The sequence below is a fragment of the Ixodes scapularis genome, unplaced genomic scaffold, assembly GCF_016920785.2.
Source record: "Ixodes scapularis isolate PalLabHiFi unplaced genomic scaffold, ASM1692078v2 PGA_scaffold12__126_contigs__length_90152505, whole genome shotgun sequence".
In the NCBI taxonomy this organism is placed as follows: domain Eukaryota; kingdom Metazoa; phylum Arthropoda; class Arachnida; order Ixodida; family Ixodidae; genus Ixodes; species Ixodes scapularis.
The window spans coordinates 31,924,459-31,946,928 of NW_024609838.1; the positions used below are offsets into that span (position 1 = coordinate 31,924,459).

General features: G+C 45.3%; 1 protein-coding gene across 1 annotated transcript in view; it reads right to left on the reverse strand.

Moving 5' to 3' along the window:
- LOC8032095 overlaps window positions 1-22,470 on the reverse strand; it is a 303,464-nt gene that overhangs the window by 47,822 nt on the left and 233,172 nt on the right. Inside the window, exon 10 of the mRNA XM_029988597.4 lies at window positions 2,018-2,163. Within this exon, the coding sequence (XP_029844457.2) occupies window positions 2,018-2,163 (146 nt within the window). The remainder of the gene's footprint in view (window positions 1-2,017; window positions 2,164-22,470) is intronic.

Sequence of the window (22,470 nt, forward strand, 5' to 3'; positions counted from 1 at the left end):
AAGGTTGCAGGTCTTGGTATACCTATGACTGTGAGCATAGCCTCCTCTACACTGACAAAGCCTGGCAGATCGTCACGTGACGCGATCGCCGAAAGTGAAAAGGCAGAGCGGCAGACACAAGAGTCATGTAACGGGCGCCCCGCTGCGGCGAGACGCCGAAACACATTTGTCCCGAGCGATGGAATGTCCGCTCCCGCTTCTCGCAGAGAGTTCTTACAATAAACGCTAGAGGCTCAGCTGGCGCTAGTGTCTACGGGACTTCCGGTTGTAAATTGAAGCAGAAAGCATGCAGTCTACTTTTCCAGTCTTCCTGTGTATTCTTATTGGAAAACGTAACGTTCTATTTTTTCTTCCCCAGGGATTAACAGAAATCAGAGTAGTTTCTATACTCGGAACGGGTACTATGTAGTTTTATTCAAATTAATAAAGTGTAATTAATTTATTTAATGTCTTTTTTTTATTACTGAGCGATGTTTATGTTAGCAAAAATTGAGGCCCAGATCTATGTTGTACAGCATTACATGTCAATAAAAACTATAAATTCAAGCAAAAAGAACAACAATCGTATTTATTTCAAAACAACAACACCCGCTTACTGATTTATTTTTATTATTCTTGCAAAATTTGTCACTAATTTAGTAAGTGTTCTTCGTTTCATAACTCAATGCTTCATTCTTGTCGTCTGTTATGATTGTTTGATTTTGCATATATTAGCATCCTTTTGGTGTTTTGTCAAGCTGATTAACTCTGTGTGCTCCATAGCATTGAGTGTATGAGTAAATACGTGACCTATAATAGCAGTCTGCAACGTCAGCACGTATTATACATATGTATTGGGCTATTTTAGGGCACTGTTCGACGCCTGAATTCTAAAGAAAAAACGCTCTAACTGACGCATACTTTTGTACATCCGATTTCAAAACGTTCCAAACTTTTTATTCTGTCACAACACTAAGCAATATTTGCTCTTATAATCGATCGCTAAGAGAAAGCGCATTTGCGTTTTCCCATAGGAATGCATTACCGGAAGTCGAACTTAAGACTGCTTGCTGTCTGCTTCAAAATGCAACGGCAGACTAGCGCCACCTGAACCTCTAGCGTTTATTGTAATAACTCTATGGCTACTCACTTTCCTCGGTCTACCGCTTCTTTTCTCGTCTGGTTCGAAAACCATGTTTCGGGTCCTCGCCGCTGCAAAAGCTGTGCGCTGAATTCCAGACTCCCCGAGGTATGCTCCGTGCTACCAGATCCTCGCGCTCCAAATCTGCGACCGGGCAGTCTATGGCTCCGTCATCGAACTGCCAGGCTTTTTGAGTATAGAGGAGGCTATGGTGTGAGCTTATTCTGAGCACGAGCGGTAAAGAGCGCACTCAAATATGGTGTCTGTTAAACGACCCGACACTCCATGGAAGTGTCGGGTCGTTGGGGTTCAGCACCCGCTACTGATGACTTTCTAGAAGAGAGCCACTGAATTAGCACGTTTTCATGCACAGGCACAGCCTTGCTGTTTGCGCGATCACCTTTCCCCTCAGATGGTAGAGGTTGTAAAAACTTACAGAAACCTAAATCGATTGAAGCAAAATTTGTCGTACGGTAGTTTGGAAGACAAAAGATGTTTCTGCCTTAAAATGAGTCCGGTGTCTCCGCTTCGTATGCTGTAGGGCTGCTACCCCAACTTGCCAACATTTGTTTTCAACTTCGCAGCAATCTGAGCTAAATATCAGTAAACAAATGTTTGTCTTTTCTTGCTTTTGCAGTCAATACACTTTTAAACGCATGCTGCAGTGTTAGCCTCTCCAAAGGGATCTTGTAATCTTGTAGCCAATTGAGCGTAATCCAAGTCCAAAGATTCTATAGAGGTTGCCCGTTTTGCACTCGCGCTGGCCAAACTGATTCTAAGCAAAATATAAACGCTCCCACATTGAAACTCTGCATGGGACTAGCGTCGTCGAGGACGCTGTCGATTTACGCGAAGTCGACGCGCGCATGCCCAACAATGAAAACATTCGAAACTTACATTCGTCCTGCATTTCGACCTTGAGGTACAGCGGGTCACCGAGGTCCACACCTGCGACTTCGTCTCCGGTTCCATTGACGACCTTCAGGCGAACTGGAGGCGTGGGCGCTAGTCCCGTGATGACCTGGGTCAAGCTCTGGAGGTCACTGCAATCAAGTAGGAAAAAAACAACAAGGAGATGAGTTTAGGCTGAGCAGTAAAAAAGAACACTAGTCGTGGAATTTAAATAGCATTTGACGAATGATTGACGTGACTTAATGAACTCGTCTACAGTCGGCGACAGGCTAAAAACAGAAAGAGTTAATGCGCTGCCTCGGGCACGAGGCTTCTGCTTTTGACAGCACTTGGGAAGCACGCGCAGCCCAAGCCTGATAACGGGCAACGAGCGCATCCTGGAGGCGGAACATCTTCTGGGCCCTTGAGTCTTGACCATGTCAGGCCTATGATCCTTATTTTTGTTCCGGCTTCTGTTCTGGTACCTTCTGTCTCGTTTCTGCCTTTTCTCACTCTTGCATCTTAAAGCCGAAATCACACTGGTTACACATCAGACACTGTAGGCATGATGACAACATCATCTGCGGACGCTTCTCGAGCATTTACGACTTTTTATGTAAGCTTCTGCCGCTCGCGTAAGGCACGCATTTCACGGAGTGTGTGAGATAGGATGGGGGAACTAATTTTTTCTCACAACCGAGCACACAAAAACCGAACGAAGAATACGACCGCTTTCACGACAGATAAAGCATATCTGCTGCGACCACGGGCCTCTGTCAGTCGTCGGATGACCGCGCTCCAATTCTAATTCTAACTAATTCTTTCTCACTCCACAGCGCCCTCACCTGCGTGCTTGCAGATCGCGACACACTGACGGCCGCCGGACGGCGCACCTCCCCATTCTAGTACAGCCCACTCTTGGGTTCTGCAGATCGAGCTGACACTCCGCTTGCTCCGAGCTGGAGTGCGCTAGACTATGCGCTTGACCATTCGGCCACGGATCCCCCTTTTGATTCGTGGACACGTATGTTTCAAAAACGTCTGCAGACTGTTTTTTTTTTTGTAAAATGTTTTAGGCCGTGGGACCGCGGCTTAATTGTACGAGTTCAATGTCAGCCTTGTGGCATGTTGTCTTTGTTTTTTGTTTTTTTTATCAGACGGAAAACTTTTGTTTTATCCTATAATCACTTTAGTTTGTGTCGCTTTTTTTTTCTGCTTCTTTTCAATACACATGTTTTTCCTCTCGTTCTCTCTTTGTCCCACAAATATTTGATATATTCGCTTCACTCGTGTAAGACAGGATGAATACACTTTTCTACGCAGCATTCTGACAGAGATATGTGTAAGCAGCTTGTCCCGCGAGAAGTGTGCATTTACTTTTCCGACTAGACGATTTTTTTTGTTGTTTTTTTTTCACGTACCACTAGATTTTAGATAGTAAAAACGTTACGCTTCATTTCCTGCACTTCGATAAGGTTCTCACTAACCGCGCTGCGGCGCACGGCATTTAATCGCTCAAAGATGGCGCCAAAAAACCCTCCCCGATCGTTGGGTGAAAATAATGACGGTGGACACGAATTATGCGCGACACGAAAAAGAAGGAGCGCCAGGCGAGCCGGCCGAACACAAAGAATGAACGAGACGGTATTCAAAGAGCGAAAGTGATCCGACGACACGAAAGACAAGAACGGCATAATCGCCGCAAATAACGGCATCATCATCGTGTAGTAGACGCGGCAATTACAAGCTGAACGCGGTGCCCTTCTGCAAACCAAACCAACCAAACAAGCATAAAGAAGACGAAGAAGAAAGAAAAGCGTTATAAGAAATCCTCTTACGTCTTTATAGCTGCACAAGAAGAGGCGGCCTTAGTTTATGGCCAGGCGGCCGGGGCGGACGAGAGATGAAAAAAGGTCTGGGCAAATAGCCGACCGGCTTCTCGGGATGTCATATTTGTATCCGGTACAACAGTGTGTGCGTGTGCATACGATAGGATTACAGGCTGCATGCACGCTTCGCCCTTTATTGCCCACGTCGACCGCATTCCGTTGGACCTCACGACGGACCGTTGAGAGCGCTACCATACAACCACTGCAGTCATTCGAATGACGTGGGACCGAGACGCGTCCGTCGGGAGAGCTTGTACCAACGCGCAAGTCGCGTCGTCACGTGGTAGGCTTCGCAGCACCTGATTGGCCGGGAAGGCTTCTAGCGTCCACTGCGCTCCATCATTAGGTGAGAAACGGGGGATAGTAATGTACGGGTGAGGCTGGGTGGCGGCCTCCGCGATGTCCCGAAGCGTGCGGGCGGGCGCGCGCAGGCACTCCCGGCACTCGGCAAGGGTCTGTCATTATCCTCGCAACCTTGCCCTACGCCGCCGTGGCCCAGCGTGTCGGGCGGGACGCTGCTGCCGACCATTTGGAGATTCGGAGAAGCTGACTCGGCCACCGCCACCCGGAATGCCGACCCTAGCGGAAAACTGCGCGAGCCATCTTTAGGGATGGAGCGCACCGAACGCTACGCGCCATCGGACCAACCCAGCGGAGTAGTCACTGCCCACTCTCCCGATGGCCACGTGACGCTCACACGGCGTTGGATTGGTTCCGATGGTTCGTAGCCTGCACCGCGGTTCGTTGTATAGGGGGGAAATGGAGGGCGACCCGCTTCGTGTGCGTACGTACGTGTGGGGACGAACTGTGCACGCACAGGAGGGTCCTCTTTCGACGCGAGGAATTCGGCACTGCTGATAAGCGCATTCCGAGTGCGGGCGACTCTGAAATCCCCAAATGTGCAGCGTGTGCTGCGGGCTGCTGCTTGGAGAAAGCAGCCGGCTCGGGTTACCCGTATGTACGCGAGTGTTTTGGGTACCGTGTGAAGAGGATTTCGCAGAGTTAAGGGGATTTTCTCGAATTTCCCCGGGAGCTGCTGTTCGAAGCTCGTTTAAATGGAGTTAGGTTCGGATGGAAGTAGGTAACATTGTAGGGCGAACTATTTCAAAGAGGGAATCTTCTAAAAAAAGAAGAAAAAATTAGTTATGTTTCTTTTTCTTCTTGTTCGTGTGATGTTATTGGAGTTTCGACGGAACAGCCGAAAATAGTAACTTTCTTTTCGTAATGGAATGCTATAAGCCTATATAGGGCTCCGAGGTTCTTGTTCGTAAGCTGGTTTTACTTCTATGATGACATCCGATGTCGACAGCTCGCTGCAGCGCAGAAAAATACGCAGCAACAGTATCGTTAATAAAGGCTTTCGATGACCAATCAAATCTCGAAGAGCTCGAGCCGGGCGACGTTGTTTTGCTTGCTCCAGCGCAGACATGAAGAGGAAAGGTCGTGCCATAAGATGGCCTGGTGTCATTATACTCATTGAGCTGTGACAAAAACAAGTCCCCCTCAAAATCCCACTTTTTGTGGCCGCAATGATACGATCAGAGAACACAGTTACTGCTCCGCTTTTGTGTCGTTCTCCCCTCCCTAACCCGCACGTGCGGGGGTGCGAGGAGAGGCGCTTACTGGACGGGCCGCGTTCTTCGCAATGCCTCGCAAAAGGAAAGCGCGGACTGGAAAGAGAAAATAGCTCAACAGAAGCGGCCATGCACCGAGTGGAGGATACGACTATGCTCGACGTGCCAAAGAGACGTCGGAGGAGCCAGAGTGACGTTTGGCTAGGAATAGAAAAGACGGGCAGGCTCATTCTGCTGCAACACAAGGTTGCCTGAATCCAGTCGATTTAGTCAGTGGAACATTCATAGCCTTTATAAAATAGAAGCAAGGTTATCGCATTTTGACGTTGTCGGCAGCAAAACACAACAAAAAGCCAGCAAATGTGAATATTGTCAGGTTTATCGAAGGTCGCCTTGACCGGGGAACGACGGGCAGGCAGGAACGATCCACCAGACGACCGTTATGGTGAATTCCGCTCGCAGATCTCGAGCGCTCCAAAAGTGCTCCATTTGGAGCGCGCATATTCCGCTCGCAGATCTGGCTCAAGTTGGTCATCTTCCGCTCGTAGATCTCTGGCAGCGCCCGCTCCACGGAGCGCCCCAAACTCCGCCGAACTTGCTCTGCGGGATTTCACGGATCTCTCCGGAAGCTGACAGAGCGGCCCACGTGATTTCCGTCTAAATCGGCGGTGCGCATGCGCGGCGAGGTTGGAGAGATCGGCGGGCCGGTCGGGTCGTGGAGTTGGATCTGTACGGGTGCGTCGGTTGTTTACTCTGGATTGTGACGGCTCGAACGCTTCTACCTCGCGTAGATCAGGGATAAAAAGCCGGGAATGTGGAGCGTGGCAAATCGTAAGCGCTGACGTCTGTGATCGTGAGAGGAAGAACGAGAAAAAGAACGACAGAAAAGCCGGAGGCAGACGCAAGGATAGGCCTATTCATTATGCAGCCAGTGATTGTCTACCTTTTTACACTGCATTCCGTCGGCGTTTTCCCGTGAAATAAAGCAAGCAGTGGTTAGGCAACGACCGCGAAAGTGATGGTTTGTTACCTCTGTGTTTATTAAAGTCGTACTACAAATCTGAACTCCACCGCTGGCAATCGCTGTCCGTGCCCCGCCGCTTCAAGGCGGCCGAAAGGTATGTGACGGTGCCGAACGCGGACGTCTTCATTATTTGTGACATGGGCGCCACGGTAAGTATAATTTCGCCCGGCCTGTGTCGCGTGTTACTTCTGCAGCTAAGCAGTGACAGTCGTCACTGGTCGTCGGAAAGATCAGCCGGCTGAGGCGTTGGTGGGACTGGTCAACTTCGAGCAGGGCGGCCATTTTGTACGGCGAAGGGAGAAGGGGTGGGGAGGGGTGTGGGGGAGGTCGCTCCAAAAATGCAAGTTTATCTTCCCCTCGACGATTCGGAGCGGGTCCCACGGAGCGGAATTTTGCCTCCCTGGCGGATTTTGGAAAGCGCTCCAGATCTACGAGTGGAATTCACCTTTAGATAGCTCGATCCAAGCTGGTCTGTCTCGCGCTCTCTCTGCCCGGTCCGAGCACGCGTGCGCTCAGAGCGCGCATATAGATAGTAGCTCACAGCTTCGGCTCGCTCTAATTGGCGCCTGTAACAATACATATTTTTGATACACGTTATGTGTTGTAAGAACGCTGACACCCCCCTTTATTTTTAGTTTTTTAGCCGATCTTTTCCTTTTTGTGTGTGTGTGTGTGTTAGAAGACTTTCCAATTAATATTTTGCTACACCGTCGCGTATATTTTTGATAAAGTAAAAAAAAACACAACTGCTTGAAACCGAAACCGAAATTGCAGACTGGGGAGGAAAAAGAAATATGGAGAGGGAGAAAGTTACCGAAAGTCACGTGGCTGTGCAATGTTTTTTTTTTTTATTTATTTTTTAATTAACGTATTTTTAGCATTTTAGAAGCAACAAAAAAATGGGTATCTTATGTTCTGTCTTTTTTATTATTGAGTGCGGGCCTTCGATGAACCACGACTTTGATTATCTTGGGTGGTCGTGTCTAAACCATAAAAAACGGCACGTGAACACGGAGCTGAAGTGAGCGCGACTCAAACTGGCCGGTTCCCGACCAGCAGTTTTCGGGCGGAAAAGACACGAATCTCGAGCCGTAAACTGTGTTCTGGGTAGTTGAACACATGTCATGTACAAATGAAAATCGTGGCGAGCATAGCTACCTGGTCAGTGTCCCTTTAAGGATTGGGTTTCACGAGAACAGCGCGACGTGTTACGCTCAAACGTTACGCTGGATTGTAACGTTTGATTGTAACGTTTGGCTTCATACGGGCTATATTACGTATCGAATATTGATGTGAGTTTTTCATTGACGCCCAAACGTCACGTGAGAACATGGCACCGCACACATACCGCATTCACAAGCACATTTTGCGCGTCTCCGACTATACCGAACATGGCCAAGACATGTCGCTTTTGTGTTTTTGCTCGAGGCTAAAAGGGCCCAACGAATATAAAAAGAAAAATGCCCGCAGCTTGTTTTGCCTTTAAGCATACATCCCCCTTTAACATCTCTTACGTGTACTCTTACAATAAATTCCGCTAAACAAAACAAAGAAACACAGCGTTCGTAGCATTTAAACCGTAAAACAAGCCATAAAGTGAAAAGAAAAAGAAAGAAAATGACTGAGTTTCTAAGGAACCCAGATAAAACACGAGCTCAGTATCGCGGAGAGTGCATTTTCTTGTACCAAGACAGCGGGTATAGTTGAACGGCGAGAACACCATGGGCCTAACCTTTTTCTAAAACGCCCCGGCTCCTTCTGAAATTTTGATGACTTTAGTTCCTTACCGAAGCCGCGATCTATATACACGGCTCGGTGCGCAGTTAATACCAATTTTCCTACCTCCTTGGAGTCAGGCCTATGACGTCGACCTCGTTAAACTTTCAGGTGCACGGTTAAGCGAGAAAAATAAAACAAAAATACAAAGCGTGCATTCAGCGAAAAAAAAGAAAAACGATGAAAAACGTATAAAGTATTAAAAAAAAAAACACGCCATAATCCGTTAGAAACGAGTAGCGCACATAATATGGATTAGTAGCAGTGCCTCGGAAAATAGGAAAATATAGAGTCGCCCGTCGCCTAATCGGATGATTTCTATTATATATTTATCGACGCTGCTGACGAGGCAGAAGAGGGAAAAATAAATTAGCTGTTTCAAGTAGAGACGAATCCAGTCTTGGTATTGAGCGCGTACTAGCGAATAATAAATACCTAGAAAGGTAGTTTTTATGACAATGTGACCTTCGAAACATCTGAAACGTTTCAGACAAGTTGACTGAAGGAGGATCATGATCTGAAACGTTTTGACTGTTTCCAAGAATCGTCTTTGAAAATAAGCAGGCTCTTGTCTTTTCTGACGAGCACAAACACACGCACTCGAGCGCACTTACTCACACACCCACAAACACGAGCACCCACTTAGACACACACAGTCACCTCAAACAGAAACTCACTCACACACATACAAACACACGTGCGCACACAGGCACACAAACTCACTCACTCTCTCCTCACAAACAGACACGCACACGAACAAACACACTATACGAACGAAAAATCTTACTCGTGAGAGTCTGTTTCTTGCGTCATATCACGCGGTTTTTATACAGAGTTTTCAATTAGGCAATGATGCGATTGTCCGAGCTCTGTTTCTCCATAATTGCAAGGGGAAAAAAAAGAGGTAACAAGAGCTAGCACAACTCTTTAGGCGGTGTATTTATGTATATAGAGGATGTATCGCAACCGCGGAGGACATTTAAAGAAAAAGAAAAAAGAAAAAAAGGAACACTCGAAACAAAAGAAATAATCCTCCGGGATAACAATAGGGAGTTTTCGTAGATCGTTTTTGCCGTCCCGCAAGGCCCTCCGCAACCCGCTACGATAGCGGGAACTCTACAGTCAAGGCTATCGGCGCGCAGGCGCAGTATCAACTTCTTCGTTGCGGAACGCTTAGCGGAGGAGGCAGCGCGGTCTACGAAAACTCCCTATTATCAACCGCTTCCGACGCAATAAGTTGCGTCCGAATAACGCAATAACAATAACGCAATAATTTGCACCGCAATAACTATAATTTTAAATTTTAGCATTAGCTATCACGATTTCAATCAGTAATTTGTTTCCCGTCGTCTAAACATGTCATTGCATCTCAGCAAGAAAACGACTCGGCATAATCGCAAATCTCACAAGAATGTCAAAGAAGTAAGGCAACAATCTTTTAATGAAAGCGGGTACGAAAATCAAATCACGTGACCCGTGAGCTCTCTACTTCTCGCTTCAAAACCGGCAAGCGAGAAGAGCAATGCGTATCGCGTTCGTGACGTCATGGGCTCCTGCACGGCCAAGTGAACCGTATAGTCGCGAGCGCTTCCGCTTGGTGGCGATAACGCGTGACAATCTCGCCTTGTGGACCGTTCGGTTCTTCATATTAGTGTCATATACAGCAGCTCGAGGGAATCAGTAAGGGGGAGGGGGGCGGGGGATGTGATTTGCAGTGATGGACCGAATGTGCCGAACCTCAGATTCGGCGAGTTTCGGCACATGTCGAACTTTTGAACGAAAGTTTCGCAAAGATTCGGCAAAAAATTCGGAAACGTTTGCGCATGCACGCCCGAGAACGCGACGGGTTTTTTTGAGTGTGGTACTCTTTAATATGTTCTGCCACGAGAACGGAAGATCGACCAGGAATTGACGCAGTCGACTGTGCAAGTGACAAATGATGCGGTACATTGTGGATAATGTGATTTTCATTTGATCTTTCCAGTGATGCAACGAGAAAGTTGCAACATTGACTGACAAGTACTTTAAAGCACTCCTCGCAATTATAGCAATCTTGTTTTCGGCTTACAAGTAGTTCGTGCCAACACAAAATAATATTGCTTTTTATTTAGGGTTATTTCGCGGTTTTCATCCGTCCGCATAAAACTAAACACAAAACTATCATGCTCGACTTTACACGTCCGACATTCCTAACTCTTTTCGTCTTTCTAAGCGTACGGAAGCGTTCTATACTACAGAAACCGGCACTTTACAAGTGAAAAACGAGACGTTGCGAATATGGGACGCACACTTTTATGCAGAGCTGGCAGTAATGCAATTACTGTAATGAAATTACAGTAATTTAATTACTTGTTACAGTAATTAGTAATGTAATTCATTACTTTTTGTAGCAGGTAATTTAGTAATGTAATGAATTACTCCAGCGACGGTAATTGTAATTAAATTACCTAATTACTTTTTCGCACCAGGCATATTTTTTTGTCCACAATACACAAGAGCGCTTTTCTTTTTATTTTACTTTTTCTTTTTCCTCTACACCTTTCCAAAAACGCTCTTTGGCCGCCGCTATGTCGCTGATGCTAATGCGGCTAATGCGACTCTCGCGCCCGCTATCAGCTAGACATTTTCTGCCACTCTCTTGAACTGTGAAAACCCGCTCAACGCGATTCTCTACCTATGTTTTGCGGTTTTGTATTCGACGTTTTCTGGCCCCTCTTGAAAGTTTCCGCTTACTTTTTCTGATGCATACTGTGTACCCTCTCGTGTTATCTTCCACTGTGAGAAATAGGGCTGGTAAGTGCCTTCCATTCGAGCTTTTTTGCTCGACATTCTCGGGAAGCGAAGGAGGGGAAGTAGGTCGAACTAAGGCCCCTGGTGGAACGGCCCTCGACGCGATTTTGCGAACAATGACAAGTGTTCTCCCCCTCCCAGAGATAATCCGCGTAGGGTTCTCAAACATCTCCAAAAATAGTTGTCCGGGTTGGGGTGGGAAACGGATCAGTCGCGTGCGTTCCTCTGTCCATCGGTAAACATGCAACAGGGAGTTCTAGCTGTGTGCCATGAACTGTGTAAATAATGTAAATAAAGTTATCTGTGAAAGGAAGCTATCAATAGCTCATTTATATTTAAGTCAGATTTGGGGGTTTTACGTGCCAAACCAACGGCGGGCATCTGGCACGCCCCAGCGGAGGACTGAGGATTAATTTGGACCACCTGGGGATCTTTTGACGTGCAACCGAAAGCTCGGTTACACGGCGCCTCCTCCGCAGTGAGCCTCCGTCAGATTGCGGGCACCTCGGCCGGGATTCGAACCCGCCACATGGGGGGGATCCGTAGGCCACCGCTCTCGCCTCGGAGCCACCGAGGCGGCTTCCTTTATATTTAAAAGTATACAAAAGTAATGCGAAAGTAATGTCATTACTTTTAAAAGTAATTTGTAGTGTAATTAATTACTTTCTGGCTGTGGTAATTTGTAATGTAATTTAATTACATTTAAGCAATTTTCAGCAAAGTAAGTAGTAATGTAATTTAATTACAAAATATGAGTAATTTGGCCAGCTCTGCTTTTATGTAAAGCTAGCGCAAAGTGACTCAAATAAAAAAAAACAAAAAACATGCATATTGACAATATTATTGTTCTCTCTTCCGGTGAAGGCTCGGCAGCCGTTGCGTTCATTCTCGCGCATGAAACGGTGACCCACAGAGAAAGCAAGACTACAGTGTTACAGCCCTTTTTTAACAATGTACGCGCTATCAGGCTTGCGCTCATGAGGCCTCAAAACCGAAACTCGCGTGTCGTGACTGCGGCCGCTGCCATACCCAACTTTGTGGTCACACCACTTCTGCAAAAGGGCACTGTAATATTGCCCGTAAACATACAAAAATGACACCGATACAATTATATTGTAAAATTTCACCTTATCTAAACTAACTGTGTCAATGTGCCTTTAAAAAAATCGTAAAAACGTTTATTGTCCGAAAAAAAAAAAAACAACGAAATATCAACTTATTAGTCTCTCAACAATATATTTTTACCGAATCTTTGCCGAACTTTCAGAGAAGTTCAACAAAACTTGGGTTTTGCCGGATACCAAGATTCGGCGCCGAATTTTTGATTCGGCAAAAGTTCTGCCCGTCACTAGTGAAGCGTAAAGCGGAAAAGAGGGCTTATTGCCCACGCGTAATATTATCCTCCAACACCGGGGAAAGACTTGCATGGGCAAGAGGGAGAGGGAGTGAAAGATGTGGGTAGAGAAGGGTTAGTTAGAATAGTATTGGGGGCCACAAGTGCGGAAGGTTGCTTATCGAAACAGTTGGGGACAAAACTAATAAAGGGGAGGGGGCTATTACACCTCGAACAGTGGCATCCAGCTGAGCGGTTAGCAAAGGCATTTTACCAGCGTCATACAGTTGTTGTACGTTAGGTAGGCCGTACAATCCTTAAAGTAGTATGCACAGTTGTAGGCGCTCAGCCAGGCCTGTTTCGTGGGCGAGATGGAGCACTGCCTTGAAAATCGTCTGTGCCCATTCCATGCTATTTATGGGGAATAGTTATTCCCGTGTGGTAAATAATTGGCTGCCGAAAGTTTGGATACGCACAGAAAAAAAAAATGTCCGTCAAGCTTTGCTGTACTCTGGACAGTGCCGAATAAATGGTCCAGGTCCTGTTCCTGGGGCCCTAAACTCGTCAAACACAAAGTTGGAGCAGAAAGTAAGCGGAGCGCGCCGATTGGACATTGGCGAAAAAAATCACGAAGTCACCGTCATGATAGGCCAGTCGGTGCGTTCCGTCAACTTTGGCCCCAACTTTGAGTTTTACAAGTTTGGAGGCTCTGATCTCCATCACACAGAGCAATTGGAACCTGGGCGAATGCATGCACTACTGGTACGCAGCCGATGTAACAGCGTCCCGCCTCTTCGGGTCAGGTCAGAGTCAGGCACCGGTACTGTCTTTGGTCCCCTTGCTGTTTCAAGATCTGGGTGGCGTTTCCTGATGTCCCGCTCGGGGAGAAGACGCGCTTCATGAAAACGTCCGTGGTCATGTGTAGCGGTTGGCAGCCTGTGAGCCCTTGTGGCTAAGGTATCCCCTAGTTCATTCCCGACGATTCCGCAATGGGAAGGTACCCATGCGGAAAATTCCTCACTAGAGTCAAACCCGTTTATAACGAACAGCAGAAAACGCCACGATCAGTTCGATATAGCAAGTAATTCGATATAGCAAATACTATTTATAATGAACTTCCACGATACGTTCGTTGTGAGGCGAGAACTTCTTTTTATTTTTCATCTCTTCGCTCCCGCCTTTTCTTTTTTTTTTTTTTTTTGCACACGTGCAGAGTTTGCGTTTTTGGCTTATCTCCCCTTCTGAATAGCTTCTTTTCGTAGGCAACGGTTTTCGGATGAAAAGTTTTTTTTTTTTTTTTGCTGTGCGTGCGTGCAGAGAGTATTTTTTAGCTTTCTCCCCCTACTGATTCGCTTCTCCTCGCTCAATTTTGTTCGCAACTTGAGCTTCTTGAATTTTCTTTCTTTCCTACTTTTTTTTTGTGTGTGAAAAGAACAAGCTAGAAGACTGATATTTGCGCGTTTTTGGAAGCCTTCACGGGGGAAAAAGTTCGATATAGCCAATAGGTTGTTTGTTATACAAAGTGCTTTTTACATGCATTTTTATTTAAATGTTTTGTGAGTTCGATATCGACAAAAATTCGCTGAACGTGGGTTCGTTCTAAACGGGTTTCACTAACTGTGAGGTTGCCTGGGATCTCAGAGAGGCGCCTTCAGTGTCGGCTATGCGTTGAAGAGCACCACGGGAGTCCTTAAGAATCACAACGGCCGCAGCCGCTGATCTAGCTTGTACATCGATCCTCTAGCGCCAGTTGAAGAGCAACGGTCTCTGCAGTCGTAAATGACGTTTCAATATTCAGAAGAACAGTTTTGTGTGTTGCGAGGGCGAGTGTTGCGAGGAATGACGTAGACAGCAGTCGCAGAGCCTTCTTTTTTTTTCATCGACTGACCCATCAGTGTAAACTACAAAATATCCAGCACAGCGGTTCTCAAACGGGGGTCCGCGGGGCCCCGCCTCATCAGTCAAGCCCGGTAATAAAATTGTCTTTTCCCACATTGAGAAGAAACGTTCCGATTTTCTGGTGGGCTTTCTTGTGTATATGTCAATAAGAGAAGTCTACTTCACACTAGCCCTTAGCTATATCCATTTAATAAATCGCTATCATAATTAACCTATATATATATATATATTTCCCTTCCCCACATCACGAGCGGGATCCTCCATCATCTCCGCCAATCCACAAGTGGTCCGCGAAACATCAAGGGTTGTGAACCACTGATGCAGCATATTTCATTTCAAGATCCATAGCCCCGGCAAAGCGAGCGAGTGCATGTCTTTCTGCATGGGAAGGCCTGGTAATGAATCGCGTACGCCTATTCGCGTCTCCAGCTCGACGTTCGCCCTCCCGCGGCGGAAACGGGAAGCGCTCTAGTGAGGGTCCCCCGATTCTCCCTCTCAGCGGGCATGGAGGAACTGCTCGCGCTCATGGCTCGCGAAATGTCGTTTCCGAATGCAAACAACACTCCTCACTGACCCAACGTAGTGCTGCAGCCGGTATGGGATTGTACCTTACTGGAGAGTTTTAGTATTGCGCATAGAATCAAAGGCAAGTGGTGTGCGTTTGCGTTAGGGTTGCGTGGCCCACGTTGTGCGTGCGCCTCATCCAAGACCGCAATTTCGGGCTCCGCGCAAGCGCAGCGTGGAACGCGCAAAGCTAACGCAGACACACAGGGCCTGAGTTCGCTCGTATACGCAATATTAAAACTCACTGCTGTTTCACCGACTTCCAACGCCAACGAAACGTGCACGCTGCAGTGAGCAGACGTGCAAACAGGTAGGCGTTCCTTCGAACTGGAAAGGCTGAGATTGGAAAAACGACGGCCAGCAAATACAAAAGTAAATAAATGTTATGAGAAAATTAGTAATTAAAAAAGAAAGCTTTTTTTAACTTTTGGACATTTGGTCTGGAAGTATATTGGCGGCGACTTTGGACGTTTCGCCGATCGTCAAAAGTAGCGATTTTGATAGCACAATATAATTTGCCCACAATTAATGTAATTTTACATAAATTTCTCACATTAGCTAGAATGTTTTCATTGATTTTAAACTATTTTCATTTTATTTGTAATTAAAATGCAGCAATTGGAACCAGTGATGATAATTAGCACAGTTTTCATTGTCACATTTCTTCGCGCGTCTAAAATTAGATCATAAGCAACAAATTATAATAGAGCTTGAATAATTACTTATTCAAATATGTGAATTTCAATATTATTATTATTAATACAAATCGCGGCAATGTATGCCTCTAATTAACGCCAAGATCACGAGAATATTCTATTTAACCATAATAGTGTTTCCAGAAGGGTGTAATTCTGTTTTCTTTTGAGCATATGAAAAACTCTGACATAGTTATCAAGATAGACAAACAGTTAAACGCTGGATGCAATATGAAGTCCTACGCGTCACGCGGTGCTATAAAAATACACACACACACACACTTCAGCTGTCTGACTCGGATTCCGTCTTGGGTTGTTGCAGTGAGAGCAGCGTGTATTAGTTTATGCGTTTCGTAGACATATTGTAAAAATTGGAATTCTCTGATTCTTGTGCTGGGAGAATTGTCATTATTTCCCATGCCAATTATCTGAGCGAGAAAAAGGCAGCGAGAACGCACAGATATCAGCACTGATTTTTTCAACAACTACGAATATCAGCGTGGATCGAACAGTATGTCACAAAATAAAGTTTCCGCGAACAACTTTTCCAAGTAAATAATTACGATGTAAGACACGTCTTGAGTTACGAAATAATTTGAAATTAAGACCTCTGTCGAGAAAATAAATCCAAAATAGAGGTAAGTTTCGGTTTCGCTCCAGAATTAAAATGCGCATCCTTCCGTAATTAATACGCTAAACACCGTTCTTGTTTTCAGGTTAAAGAGGTGACCTGCGCTCATAAAACATTAGCTTCCTCGTATTACCAGAAATAATTTATGCCGCTCAGTAAAGCCAGCACACTAGACAGGCTCAACAGCGGCACGCATCTCGGACCCTCACTAAACCCGCCATCTTGGAAAATGAGTGACGCCACCTATAGTTAGTTGGAGTCGCGAATAGTGGGGAACGCACAGAGTGCAGTGGGATAGGGATGTGAAACCCTGGGCCTCCGATGTCGCGGAAAGCGTTTAATTATCAAAATTGTATAAAACGAAGCGGGTAATCGAACGGAGTTCGAACTTAGTTGTTAACAAAGGCGACCTTTTCGTTTCTCGGTGGCCGAGTGTGCTAGCGCACCACACCTGGGAGCACGTGGAGCAAAAGCTCGCGCTGCAGAACCCAGGGATCCAGGGGTCAATTCGCACTCCTGTCCGCTTCGATCTGGATGAGAATCGTGCCGACGTACGTTCGGGTATCACTGCTGCGTGATGCACGTTAAAGGCCCCAGGCTAGTGGTTGTGCTTAAAGCCCCCTCATGTTTCCAAAGTAGCGCAAGGTGCGTCGATGCACGAGGCACGTGCAACGTGCAGCCCTTGGGAAGATCATGGCGGCACAGCGCAGCACTGAGCTGGATTTCAGACGCCATGAATTTCCTAGAATTGGCGCGCGGCACGTGCCTCGAACATGTCTACAACAAAGAATGGCGCCACTTTTTCCAGTTGTACTGCGCTGGCTACATTTCTTATATGCAGCGTAGACCAGTATCGCCGTAGCTCATAGCTAGACGAAACCTTACGCGGTCGAAACACGAACGTCTAGTTTTCACTTTTGGGGAAGAACTTTCTCAAGACATTTTTTTTTTTAGAACAAGTGAATTGCTAGTTGCGACTCATACCGTGCCCACTAGTAAAAACCGATTTAAATACAGTTTCTCACCAGAGGATAAAACAAAATGTATGCATATTCAACAGCCTGGCCTCATCAGCACTAGAAGATCCTAGCATAAAAACTAATAGGAACCAAACGAGATACCGGAGAACTTCGGGAGTTCATTAAAATACTTCAGCAATCGCTTAAGACTCCAATGAATGAAACCAGACCCGAGGCAACGGTAAAAAAAAAAATAGTTCACAAAAAGAAAAAAAGAAAGAAAACAAAACGCGGCACTAGGAACAGATAGGCACAATTGAAAAGAACTGCTTAGCTTACGCTAATGAATCCTTTTTGTGCTGCGGCCAGTTCCACTTGACAGTTTGCTGATGAGAGAAAATCCCGAGTTTCGCCATCTTTGTTCTCTTCCTTTTTTTTTTTTTTTTCGCTCCCTCAACTTCCTGGTCTTCAGATAAAGTCGAATTGTCCTTCGCACGTTGACTTTTGTGTCTCTGGAGGGCGATATAAATCTTCATCGAAATCACAAAAGAGAGGAAATAACCCGAGACAAAAGAAAAAGAAGCTCCAAAAAAGAAGACGCACCAGTCGGAACGACGAGTTCCAGCAAATTGGCCAGATTCAAGAATAATTAGCAAAGACTACGTGCCGGTCACCATACTAACGAGACTTTAAGAGCGACCAGATAGTAGCAATGAAAGGTACGAGGTGACCTTTAGTGTAGGAATAATGAGTTAGATTAAAAAGTTTAGCCCCAAACATATAGGACGGTCAGAAAGACATTAGGGCCACTGCGTCGCATGTCCGCAGTACGTGCGACCCCGGTGTCGAACCCAGCCAAGAAGATGTGCGGAAATAGAAATTAGATTTCGGGGTAACGTTGGAGTTCCATTTTAGGCGGTTCGGGCAAAGGACACTCGAGGGTTTTCGGAACACGTCGGGATTATTAATGTCAAGTACGGGTCGGCGAAAATCGAATATCCCGTCGATCGAACGTTTCGGAAGAGAATTCCGAGGCTAATCCCTTTTACGCTGATTCTCGCGATCGAAACCGAGCTCCTGACTGAAACAAAAAAAATCACCTATTCCTTCTTTATAAGAGACCAAAATAAATGCGCGCGGCGAATGCTCCCATTTTCTGAACCACAACAATCATGTAGATATTGTTTTCTTTTTAACAGCTGTCAATTAAAAAATTGTTAGCCATAGCCGACATTAAGATATGGTAAGACATATTTACGAGCACTTCAGATGGTGCGCTTCAAATTGTGGTCCTGTGCTTCAACTCGGGTACGTAACTACGTAAAAAAGGTTACCAGTACACGTCAATCAAACCAGCTGCTACGCCACCCAAAGAACGCGTCATTGAGAGATTTGATTGTTAAGGTCCATCTATACGTTTGTGTAATGCCTGCCATAGCAAGAAAATTTTGAAAAAGCAAAACTTTACATACATTAAAAACGTCCTTGATCTTTTTATTATTAATATTTTTTTTATGAGGCAAGATTAGTTTTTACAAATGGCGCATATACCATATACGCAAACGGAAGTCGAAGTTCGAAAAAAAAAAATAGTAATAACTCCAGCTCCCTTTTTTTTTTTTTTTTATTGTGATTTGTCTTATATCCGGGTCACATCCATAAAAATAAGCCGCCCAAAAGAAAGGGTAAAACGTTCGAGCGCCCTTCAACCGCAATCGGTTCAGAAACCGATTGCGTTCTACAATGCAAATAAGGCTTTTTTTTGTGTGTGAAATGATTGATTTTTAAGAATAAGCGCCTAGAAGTTTCGACGATACCGTGGGGTGAACGTGTTTTTCTTTCATATATATTTATCTTTAAATTTGTGCCCTTAATCTCTTTTAAAAAATATGCTATACTTCCATCTACCACGGTCATTTATTGAAAATCTAAATGATGACGGTTGTCGCGCATTTATTTTTACGAAACAGTGACGGAAGAGTACCGCATTGTTTGTTGAACACCGGTAACATACAAAAAAGAACGTAAATAATGGTGCGACATAAAACGAAGATAAGCAGCAAGGAGGTCCTACTGTGCGAGTGTGTTATTTTAATTGACCACCTAACACGACAGCTTTCGTCGAAGGAAGAGTGATACCGTCCAGAGCATGCAGCAACTCAATAAAATGGTGACATGAGATGTATGTCCAAGAGAAGTTCACATCAAATGGATAGTCTTATCTGGCGTACTCTCTATCGTATTAAATTTTAGTTACCGACACTTTAGGAAACGAAAGATATAGCTAATAGGTTTAAGCTTCTCGCTTCGTGATTGATCTTCGGGAGTTTTTCTTTTTTGTTTTGTTTCGGGTGATGTCGCAATCTCATTGGTTCTTCGGCGTTCTTATCGGCTAATGACGTGATGTCGCAACCATAGAGTTATTAAAATAAACGCTAGAGGCTCAGCTGGCGCTAGTGTCTACGGGACTTCCGGTTGCAAATTGAAGCAGACAGCATGCAGTCTACTTTTCCGGTCTTCCTGTGTACTCCTATGGGAAAACGTGCGTGAATTTTGTCTCGTCGCCGGAAAATAACATGAATAACGCTTGTTATTTCGGTCGTACCGGATAGTATGTACCTTTATTACTATTGTTAAAGCGTAATTGCTTTAGTTACAGCATTTTTCTTTTACCACTGAACGATGTTAAACTTGGGTATATTTCAGGCCCAAACCTCTGTTCCATGGCAGGTATGTAGAAACGACCGACGATTCTAGCAAAATAACGATCGAAAGGAATGTAGAGTGTGTTAAAAGTCCGCCAGCATTCCGTTGGTGCTTATATATATTGCTAATATGCCTGTCCTCTCACTATAAGAAAATGACCCCGTCTTGCATCTTTACGAGTGGCTAAAAAACATTCGAAACGTAAAGACTAAAGGACGTGGGCTACGAAAAGTGTGTTTTCTTATTATTTCCTATGTCGGGCAGTTTTTATCGCGCACCTGTTATCTGGCTTCCCCCTATTTGCAAAGATTTGGAGCGCGCGGTTGATGATTTGAGCACAGAACAAGCATCTTCGCACATATTCATGAGCAGAACGAATAAAGCAGTACTTATTTATTGCAAATCAGACTATATTACGTGACATTCAATTTATTTTGAACGTTTGCAAGCACAAGGAGTTACTTATCCAGTGTTACTGCGTAGTTCTTGCCATCTCTCTTGGTTTTCCACATGTCCTTCGTTCGTTTGGCACGTAATCCCCCATGCTGGAAAGCGCCGACGCCGTGTTCGCACTAACAGTGTCCGACAGTGGACATTAATACATGTACCAAACAGTTTTAGCACCGTTTTTCATGCCACGATTTTAAAATAACAACGCCGTAACTGACCAATTATTTCATCTGCGTGACTGGGAAATGTTGTAATGTGCCTAGTAGGTACGAATTGTTCGTGATATTTGCTCTTATAATCGAGCGCAGAGAGGAAATGCTCTCGCTTTTTTCCGTAGAAATGCATTACCGGAAGTCAATTTCGGACTGCTTGCTGTCTGCTTCAATTTGCAACAGCACACTAGCGCCAGTTGAGCCTCTAGCGTACATTATAATAACTCTATGGTCGCCACCTTTTTGATTGCAGAGCGGTAATGAGATGCCAAGGACGCGACCCGTCCTGCGTTTCCTAAGCTGGCGATGACTCTAGCCTCTGTATAAAAGTAGGGCGCTTTTAAGTCACGAAGTTAATCTAAGAAGTTACTTATAAAACCCAGCCTCAGATCGATATAAAAAAATGATAATTTAATAAATGTCGCAGAGGTCTCAAAACGTTCTCCACGTACCAAATATTTATGTCGTTTCTAAATGTTCTCAACCCGATTAAACAAAACTCGGTTGTCGAAAAAAAAAAAAAAAGTCGTAAGTAAGGGTGCTTTGACTCTCTTAGCACATCATTGCTCAGACTTCACCGAACGAGAGGAGATCGGCAGTTTTCGCTTAAACTGCCTCGAGTAGGGAACTTTTTCGTTGCGCATATTTTCGCGAAATATACGTACACCAAATATATCTATGTACAACCGACTCGTTCAAAGTAGCGATGCGAGCGAATTGCTTCATGCAGAATTAAATTTAGAGACAACATTAGCGAAAAAAAATACTACAAAAAACAAAGACAGAGCAGAAAAACAAATGTAGACAAGATGAACCTTGTGAGCGATGCCTCACTTCTCTACGCCTTCTTTTTTTTTTATGCGCTTTATAATTCTCGTATATTCAAGTGAGTTTATCCGTCTCGTCGTACTACTAGAGAGAGAAGTGGGGAAGGGGAGGGGGAGAGAGAAAGAGGAATCAATATTCTGGAAATCAATTCGCCGAGTATGTTAATGAGAAGCTCCAACAAAGACGGTCGGGGTAAAAAAATAACTCGCATAATATCCTATGATCCATCCTTTCTCGCACACGTAGACACTTTTTTCTTACTCCCCCCCCCCCCCCCGTTTCCGCCCCCCCCCCCCCCAAAAAAAAAGATACAAGCGTAAAAATCTTGAGAATCTCCGAAGATTACGACGAAGAAGTTCATCCTCACCATAGGTTCTAAAAAATAAAAAAATAAAAAACCAAGAGTTTAAAAAAATTATTTACCGAATATTTTGTTTTTCTTTTTTGAAAAAAGGGAGGCGAAAATATATGAAAACGGAGAATACTGCCTGCGTTCCCGAATGGAAAAACCGAGGTTGAATTTTTTTAACGAAGAAAGAAAAAAAAAAGGGGGGGGGGGGGGGGGCGTGCGCGCAAAGCATACGAAATGAAATATTGATGCCGCACCGACGCTCATGTAAGAGCGTCTCCAGACTCGTTGAAATATGCAGGTTTCCCCCGCCGCTTATACGCACGCCGATATGTTCATGGCAGCATATTATAGCCGCCCAAGAAACTCCACTCGCCGCGCGGTTTCTCGCGCATATGTTGTCGATCTGTGAGAAGAAAAAAAAAAGAAAGCAATAAGAAAAGGGTTCCGGTAGAGATGCCCTCAGCCGACAGGTTCCAGTTTACGTACCTGGAGAGTTTCGCTTTAACGGCGGGGCAGAAGCTTCCCCGTCTTCTTAACGAACCTCGTGAACGTATAACTCTGCACAAGCTTGGCAATCCTAGGGGCCTAAATTGAGCCTAATGCGAGTTTTGCTCCAAGGCGTTGTAGTCGGTGGTTTGCTTCGGCGTTTGTATGAGTTTTTGGTGGCGCGCCGCGTTATCGCCGAAGTGCCAGCCTTGAGCCAATGGTGCCACGTATGAACCGAAGAACCAGCGGTGAGGCCGAAATCGGGTACTACGGCGTGCGAAGTAACGCTTC